This window comes from Colobus angolensis, unplaced genomic scaffold, assembly GCF_000951035.1.
Source record: "Colobus angolensis palliatus isolate OR3802 unplaced genomic scaffold, Cang.pa_1.0 Scaffold44, whole genome shotgun sequence".
In the NCBI taxonomy this organism is placed as follows: domain Eukaryota; kingdom Metazoa; phylum Chordata; class Mammalia; order Primates; family Cercopithecidae; genus Colobus; species Colobus angolensis.
In genome coordinates, this window is record NW_012117821.1 from 941,790 (window position 1) to 950,722 (window position 8,933).

An 8,933-nucleotide genomic window follows, 5' to 3' on the forward strand; every position below is an offset into this window, starting at 1 on the left:
CTCTGTCGCCCAGACTGGAGTGCAATGGCGTAATCTCGGCTCACTGCAACCTCTGCCTCCCAGGTTCATGCCATTCTCCTGTCTCACCCTCCAGAGTAGCTGGGATTACAGGCTCCCGCCACCACGCCCGGCTAATTTTTGTATTTTTAGTAGAGACGGGGTTTCACCATGTTAGCCAGGATGGTCTCCATCTCCTAACCTTGCGATCCGCCCGCCTCGGCCTCCCAGAGTGCTGGGATGACAAGGGTGAGCCACCGCGCCCAGCCTAACTTTCCCCTATTTCTGAGGCAAAAGCCTTCTTAGAACTATAGTCAATGCCCTGCCAATTAGGAAGCTTTTTAAACTCTGGGTCTTGGGAGCAGATCCTACTCCCAGCTCTTTGTAAGACTTGAAAACTTTTCCCCGTGATGTGTTCAGGTGGCTCTTCCTCCGCTTTGTGTGATTTCCTTGCACGCAGGGTGCTCTTCACTTGGGTGAGTTCTCGAGGGCGCTCCCTGCAGAGCTCCACAGCTGTTTTTCTGGGCATCTCTTCTCTGCGAACTCAGGGAAGCACCCAGTGTCTCTTGCGTTCCCCTTCCCTCGCATGTTGCTGGAAAGTTTCTCTGGGAGGGAAAATGGGGTGATTGGCAGCCTCCCTTCCCGTCACTCGGGCATCACTGCTCTGAGCCACCTGTTGCCTAATGTCTGAGAACTGCTGTTTTTATTCAGTACTGTACCAAGGACCCACGCCAGGGTCCTTGGTAGGCAGGAAAATAAGTACAAAGACCGGGTACAAAGAAACAACTGTCATTTTCTCAGAAGATATGTTTTTATATGTAGGGAAGAAAAACCAAAAAATCTACAAATAAAGTATTAGAATTAATACGTAAATTTAGCAAGATCACTGGTTACAAAGTAAGCTTATAAAAGTTTTTATACAATTGTAGTTTTTATACTTGCAATAAAACTTGCTCAAATAGGATATAAAATCACTAAGAATAAAGACTGGGTGCGGTGGCTCACACCTGTATTCCCAGCACTTTGGGAGGTAGAGGCAGGCGGATCACTTGAGGTCAGGAGTTCGAGACCAGCCTAGCAAACATGGCGAAAACCCGTCTCTACTAAAAATACAAAAATTAGCTGGGTATGGTGGCGGGTGCCTGTAGTTTCAGGTACTCAGGAGGCTGAGGCAGGAGAATCACTTAAATCTGGGAGGCAGAGGTTGCAGTAAACTGATATCGTGCCATTGCACACCAGCCTGGGTGACACAGTGAGACTCCATCTCAAAAAAAAAAAAAAGAAAGAAAGAAAAAACATAACATAAGAGATTGACAAATTTGACTTAATACCTTCTGGACATCAAAGGACATCATTGAGAGAGTGATAAGGCAACTTCCAGACCAAGAGAAGATTATTTACAGTACATATCTTACAAAAGACTGTATCCAGAATATTTTTTAAGCAAAAAACCTACAAAGCAAATAAACAATAAAAGACAGGCCAGGCACGGTGGCTCAAGCCTGTAATCCCAGCACTTTGGGAGGCCAAGAGGGGCGGATCACGAGGTCAGGAGATCGAGACCATCTTGGCTAACACAGTGAAACCCCGTCTCTACTAAAAAATGCAAAAAGACTAGCCAGGCAAGGTGGCAGGCGCCTGTAGTCCCAGCTACTCGGGAGGCTGAGGCAGGAGAATGGCGTGAACCCGGGAGGCGGAGCTTGCAGTGAGCCGAGATCCGGCCACTGCACTCCAGCCTGGGTGACACAGCGAGACTCCATCTCAAAAAAAAAAAAAGACAAACCAAATTTTTAAATGAGCAAAAGACTTGAGTAAGCACATCACAAAGGATAGCCAACAAGAGCAGGAAAAGTTGCTAAGCACCATTAATATCAGGGAAATACAAATGAAGCCACAACGAAATACCACTACCTCCTATCAGAAAGGCTAAAATTTAAAATTTGAACATACCAAGTGTTGACAAGGACATGGAGCAACCAGAACTCTCACACACTGCTGGTGGGATATGCACTGGCGCAGACACTTCAGATTATTTAGCAGTTTCTACTAAAGCAAAAAAAAATATGCCAACCCTATGACCTATGTTGTCCAAGTCTACTTAGCATATGCTCAAGAGAAATGAGCTCATTATTCACAAAAGCTCGCAATCATGGCAGCTTTAGTCATCATCTCTGAAACCTGGGAGCAGCCCTAGTCCCCAGAGCAGCAGAGTGGATGCAGTGATCACGGTTCACAAACCCAGCTGTGAGAGACTGAACCTCGTCACACTCAGCAGTGTGGACAGAGACTGCATGGAAGAAACCAGATCCAAAAGTGGCAGAAGTGTCCGTATTCTATCATTCCATTTGTATCAAGTTCAAAATCAAGCAAATCATCTCTGGCCATAGAAGTCAGAGAAGTGTGGGATGAGGATACACAGAGATGGACACGGGAGAAACTTTGAGGTGCTGGAATGTCCTTTATTTAAATTTTACTTTAGAGACAGGGTCTCACTCTGTTACCAAGGCTGGAGTGCAAGGACACAATCACAGCTCACTGCAGCCTCAACCTCCTGGGTTCAAGCCATCCTCCCGCCTCAGCCTCCCAAGGTGATGGGATTATAGGCATGAGCCACCGCACCTGGCCTGGAACGTTCTATGTTGAGATGTGGGCAGTGGGTTTACCAGTGCATTTGCACCCGTGACTGGCATACCTTACCATGTGTCACTTACACCCTCAGTAAATAGTTTATCTTAAAAAGTGGGACTTAGGCCGGGCGCGGTGGCTCACACCTGTAATCCCAGCACTTTGGGAGGCCGAGGTGGGCGGATCATGAGTTCAGGAGATCGAGACCATCCTGGCTAACACGGTGAAACCCCGTCTCTACTAAAAATACAAAAAATTAGCCAGGCGTGGTGGCGGGCACCTGTAGTCCCAGCTACTTGGGAGGCTTGAGAATGGCGTGAACCTGGGAGGTGGAGCTTGCAGTGAGCCGAGATCGCACCACTGCACTCCAACCTGGGCAACAGAGTGAGACTCTGTCTCAAAAAAAAAAAAAAGTAGGACTTGCCAGGTGCAGTGGGAGGATCACTCGAGGCCAGGAGTTTGAAACCAGTCTGGGCAACATGACAAAACCCCGTCTCTACAAAAAATACGAAAATTAGCCAGCCATGGTGGTGCCTATAGTCTCGCTACTCACGGGGCTGAGGTGGGAGGATCACTTGAGGCCGGGCAGTTGAGGCTGCAGTGTGCCTTGATCACACCACTGCAGTCCAGCCTGGGGGACAGAGTGTCAAATATATATATTTAATTTTTTTAAAAGTTTTAAGTAGGACTTACAGTTTAAAGTGGCAGTTAAACACAAGCATCTATTGCCTCTTTGCTTTAAAATGAAGACAAAAATTTCAAGAGAATAAGGGGGGAGATGGGAGCTGGAACCTGGAAGGCAGATGTCCAGGCGGCAACAGTCCTCAGAGGCCTGAGAGTGTGGAACCTGCAAATGGAAGAAGCCAGTTTTCTTCGGAGCCCCAGGGAGGCACAGGAAGTGGAGGCCCAGATTCCTCCAAGAAGCTGGGCTGGAAACAGGGTCTCCAGGGGGCCTTTGTGAGTGGTACGGTGTTCTGGCCACAGCTGAGGACGGGGCTGGGGCTCCATGCTGAAACCGGAAGGATACAGGTGAGACCCTTGCTGGAGGTGCACAGACGCTTCTCAGCTGACAGTACCTCCGGCCTTCCAGGTCTGCCAGGCCACGCCATGCACACAGGGAGGTGGCTCCTCTGCAGGGCAGGAGCAGTCAGGGTTGTGGGGCCTCTCGCCAGCCACAGGCGCGCTAACACTAACGCACGGGGATGGTTAACACTGCGTGTCACCTTGATTGGATGGAAGGATGCGAAGTATTGATCCTGGGTGTGTCTGTGAGGGTGCTGCCAAAGGAGACTCACCTTCGACTGAGTGGACGGGGAGAGGCCGACCCACCCTCAATCTGGGGGGCACCATCTAGTCGGCTGCCAGCAAGGCTAGAATATAAAGCAGGCAGAAGAACGTGAAAAGGCAAGATGGGCCTAGCCTCCCAGCCTACATCTTTCTCCCATGCTGGATACCTCCTGCCCTCGAACATCAGATTCCAAGTTATTCAGCTTTGAGACTGGGGTTGGCTCTCTTTGCTCCTCAGCTTATTGATGGCCTGTTTTAGGACCCCGTGACTGTGTGAGTTAATACTTAATAAACTCACTTTGGGAGGCCGAGATGGGCGGATCACTAGGTCAAGAGATCGAGACCATCCTGGCTAACACGATGAAACCCCGTCTGTACTAAAAACTACAAAAAACTAGCCGGGCAAGGTGGCAGGCGCCTGTAGTCCCAGCTACTCGGGAGGCTGAGGCAGGAGAATGGCATAAACCCGGGAGGCGGAGCTTGCAGTGAGCTGAGATCCGGCCACTGCACTCCAGCCTGGGCGACAGAGCGAGACTCCATCTCAAGAAAAAAAAAAGGAAAAAATAAATAAATAAATAAACTCACTATATATATATATATATATATAGATAGATATATAAAATATATTCTATATATATTACTTATAATATATATATATGTATATATATTCTATGGGTTCTCTCCCCCTAGAGAACCCTGACTAGTACACACACTAAGCTGGAGCTTGGAGGAAGCAAAAGAAAACTTAAAAGCAGAAACGCCATAACCAGGATCTTTGGAAGATACTGTGTCTGTGAAGTGGAGGTGGGGTTCCCACAGAAAGAGCATCCAGACTGTAGGACAGAACCTGGTGGATGAAGGACAGGATGAGAAATGAAAGCTCCGTGGGAGGTTTGGAAGATAAATTTGAAGTTGTCTTCCAAGAAGTAGTACAAAATACATAAAGAGAAGGAAAATCAGAGAAAAGATGTTTAAAATTGGAGATGCTGTCAAGAAGGTCCAACATACAAATAACGGGGATTCCAGGAAGAAGGGAGAGCAGGGAAGGCAATTCCTCGGTCATTCCTCGCTGACAGGTTTCCAGATGTGAGGCCACGGGAGCCCCTGCGGGAACCGGACTTAGCAGGTTTGTGGAGTGGCCGAAGGGGGGTGGAGAGAGACCCCCCGGGGGGCGCATCGTCGTGAAATTTCTCAACACTAGTGAAAATGGAAGGGCCTCAAAACCTCCGGAAGAGCAGGTCACATCAGAGGGGCAGGAAGAGGAACGGGTCCTGGGGTCTCAACAGCAGCTCCGGGAACAAAGTCTGCCTGTGCTAAGGGAAGGTTATCTGGCTGCACTGAACTCTCAAGCTGGTGTGCAGCGGGCCCAGACCCTGGAGGTGCACAGCTCCAAAAATACTCCGTGGACCTTATCTTGGGAAACACCCAGTGGCTGTGCTTCACTGCTACCTGGAGGTCGGAGGGTGTGGACCAGGGCATGGGGGGGTGGTCAGTCCCAGGACCGTGCAGGGCAGGAGCTAGAGAGTGGCTGGAGGGGCAGGAGGAGCCAAGTGTCAAAGGACCAGGATAGGAAACTGAGAAACAACAGAGCCAGATAAGCATCAACTCTGAAAGCAGCAGCAGAAGGCTGAGCTGTTGAGGCCGTTACGCGGCCAGGATATCACCAGTGAGGAAGGTGCTGATTTAGCTAAAACTCTAATACTGTGATTTTGGGAGTCCGCCTTCCGTGGGGAGAAGTCAGCACCAAATACCCAGAAGTCAATAGTCAAGAGATCACAATCCAAGGATGTTACCCGGAAACGTGGCGGCAAATACACAACCATTTCAATGTCCACCTGCAAGTGCTAAGGAGCGGGTGGGCAGGGCTGGGGGGTGACGCCTGCATTTTCTTATAAACCTCACTTGAGGTTTGAACTATGCATGCATATGACTTTGATGAAAACGGAAATCTTAAAATGTATTACCTTAAAACAGCAACAGAGGCTGTGCCTCTCTCTCCCCACAGACAGTACCCTGAGGTGAGCTCCTTGAACCTGGAGAAGCTGAGTCCGAAGGTGCTGAGCAGGCAGGTCTTGCGTCTGCAGGAGCGGTACGGCGTCGCCCCGGGTGAGTCCAGCCCCTGCATTTCTGCCCCGGAGGCCAGGGAGAGCCGCCAAGCGTGGCCAGGGACATGTTCTGTGACTGGGGCTGCCCGTTGTTCAGGTGCCAGCAAAGACCAACCTTCCCCGAGAGCCCCTCCCTGCCTCTTGCCCAGCTCATGCCAGAGTGGCTGTGAGGTGGGCCTGGCCTGGGCCCTGCCACTGAGCAGCCCACAGGTCTGAGAGCTCCTCTGCCCACCTAGGGCGGCTCCCAGAGCACTTCCTGCCTCCTGCCTGGCTGCAGAGCGGAGGGTGAGTGCTGAGTCCAAGTCTGCAGGACTCCGCAGCCACTCCTCCCAGACCCCTCTGGACAGGCTGACGGCCGCACCTGCCTGTGTCGTTGGACACTGAGGGAAGCCAGGTCCCCTTTGTTCCCAGGACCCCTGCAAGGGCCAGGAGGATGCACTGAGGCCCCATCCACGGGGGCCTTGAATCTCAGGAGGGTGCAGGCTGGCGCCTGGCTGGCAGTTGAGGTTTTATCTGGATTTTGCAGTGTTTCTAGGTTCTCAGCATGGTTACAGCCCAAATCCCTTCTGTCGATGCAGTATTGTATCCAGAAGCCTTTGGACGTAGTATCCCATAGGCAAAATGAAGCCTAAAAGCATGGAAATGTCAGGAAAGCTGCCCCCATCTGTCTGGACCTGAGGGAAGGGCCTTTGCAGCAGCACCTGGGCTGCCCAGCTGTGCCCCCGAGTAACTTCTCCCTTTCTCCTTCCTCCTTCCTCCTGTGTCCTTCCTCCCTTTCTCCCTTCCTCCTTCCTCCTTTCTTCTTCCTCCCTTTCTCCTTCCTCCTTCCTCCTCTCTCCTTCCTCCCTTTCTCCTTCCTCCTTCCTCCTGTCTCCTTCCTCCCTTTCTCTTTCCTCCTTCCTCCTGTCTCCTTCCTCCCTTTCTCCCTTCCTCCTGTCTCCTTCCTCCCTTCCTCCTTCCTCCTTTCTTCTTCCTCCCTTTCTCCTTCCTCCTTCTTCCTTTCTCCTTCCTCCCTTTCTCCCTTCCTCCTTCCTCCCTTTCTCCTTCCTCCTTCCTCCTTTTCTCCTTCCTCCTTCCTCCTTTTCTCCCTTCCCTCTTCCTTTCTCCTTCCTCCTTCCTCCTTCTTCCTTCCTCCCTTCCTCCTTTCTCCCTTTCTCCTTCCTCCCTTTCTCCCTGTCTCCTTTCTCCTTCCTCCTTCCTTCCTCCCTTTCTCCTTCCTCCTTCCTTCCTCATTTCTCCTTTCTCAGAAGTATATTGGGCTTTGTGTAGGTGCTACCCAGAGGTGCCACGTGGTTTAAAGAGGTGGCGGCCCCTGTGGTGTCCAGTGCACGAGGGTAGCAGAGGCCTCATTTCTGGGAAGGAGGAAGGTGGGAGGCGGGTGCCCTCATCCCCCCTTGGACCCAGGGCAGGTGGCAGATTCCTGGGCGAGGCCTCTGCTGGAAGTTTGTGCCCTGGTGGCTGTGTTCCAGGAAGCTGGCCTCCCTGGTTAGCCCTTGTCCCTGGCCTTGCTGTGAACCGCACAGACCCCCACTGTAGCCTGCAGATGGGGTCTCCACCACAGGGTGCTCCCAAGTGTTGCAGGCAGGTGCTGGCAAGGGCACCCACGTGTCTTTAGAGTGTCTGTCACAGGGACCCTCGGTGAGGTTGGGCCAGAGCCAGGCAGGGGCCTCAGGACAGATGGTTGCCCAGCTCCCCTGGCTGTGTTCTGGGCGTGGGTGGGCGGGGCCCTGAACATCCTGCTGAGGACCGGCCAGCCCGTTAGCACCACTGGCTGCCACACCCTTGGGGGAAGGGGCTCGGCTAGACCGTGGTGCCCTCCCCGGGGCCCCCTCAGGCTCTGGGGTGGAGTATGGAGGGGAGGCTGACAGAGAGTGTGGACATGCGTGGGCCTCAGGCCCCTGCCGCTCATGGAGCTCCAGTCACGGGACCCACAGTGAGCATCCAGCTCTGTCCACAAGGGTTCCCCCTGCCAGTGAGAGAAGGGCAGGGCGTACACGCAGATGCCAGCGCCAGGAAGGAACCTCCCTGAGGAAAGACAGGGAGGCCCCAGAGGGAGGCCCAGATGAAAGGGCCCGCTGCACACATGCAAGGGAGACCCCGGGGCCGTCGGGACCCCCAGGCTGAGTGGGGTGGACCCTAGCAGAGGCCCAAGCAGTGGGGAGGGGGTGGGGTCTGGGGCAGAGGTGGAGGGTGGTGAAGAGGCAGGCACAGCCCCCCTGCCCATCTCCCTCCTGCCCCAGAAGGAGGCCGTGGTGAGGCTGCCCACAGTGCTGAGCTGGCCTTTCCTTTCAGCGCTGTGTCCCAATGCGGCCATGTGGCAGCGCCTGGCGGCCCTGCGGCACCTGTGCCACAAGCGGTTTGTGGAGGTTCGTGAGCAGGAAGGGGTCCCGGGGGCGGCCAGCCATGGCCTGAGCCACAGACTTTGGCCTGGGATGCTCACTGCGCACTGTGGGTTTGCACCGACGTCCCAAGCAGGAGCTGCTTCTCACCGCACAGCTGGGCAAGCTGGGCCAGGCCTGGGTGAAGGGGAGGCCGTGGGGCCCTGGCTCTGGGCTGTGGCACCACGGTGGGTGAGCACCTGGGCTCTGCCAAGGATGTACCCTGCCAGGGGTCGAGGAAAACGCCCACCAGGCCCCTGTTCAGCCTCTGGAGCTGCCTGGCAACTGCCCCTTCCCGTTTGCTTTTGCAGAAGAGCCTGTCTCAGGAAAACTGGGCTGACCATGTGCAGGTGAGTTCGTGCTCTTGCCTGGGCAGCTGTCCTGGGGGCATAGGCCCGGAGCCTCCTGGCAAAAGCAGGCAGAGCTGAGGCCTTCACTGGGGCTGCTGACCCCGACCCCATGTTGGGGCACGTGCCTGGCAGGCGGGTGCGGGGTCCCCAGGCCCGGGAGGCCTGAGCGGGAGCTGAGGGCATCGGTGGAG

At 53.6% G+C, this 8,933-nt stretch overlaps 1 protein-coding gene across 1 annotated transcript in view; it reads left to right on the forward strand.

Moving 5' to 3' along the window:
- Nucleotides 1-8,933, forward strand: part of EXD3 (exonuclease 3'-5' domain containing 3) — a 92,460-nt gene that overhangs the window by 33,575 nt on the left and 49,952 nt on the right. Inside the window, exons 7-9 of the mRNA XM_011957231.1 lie at nucleotides 5,915-6,015; nucleotides 8,307-8,380; nucleotides 8,704-8,742. Of these exons, the coding sequence (XP_011812621.1) occupies nucleotides 5,915-6,015; nucleotides 8,307-8,380; nucleotides 8,704-8,742 (214 nt within the window). The remainder of the gene's footprint in view (nucleotides 1-5,914; nucleotides 6,016-8,306; nucleotides 8,381-8,703; nucleotides 8,743-8,933) is intronic.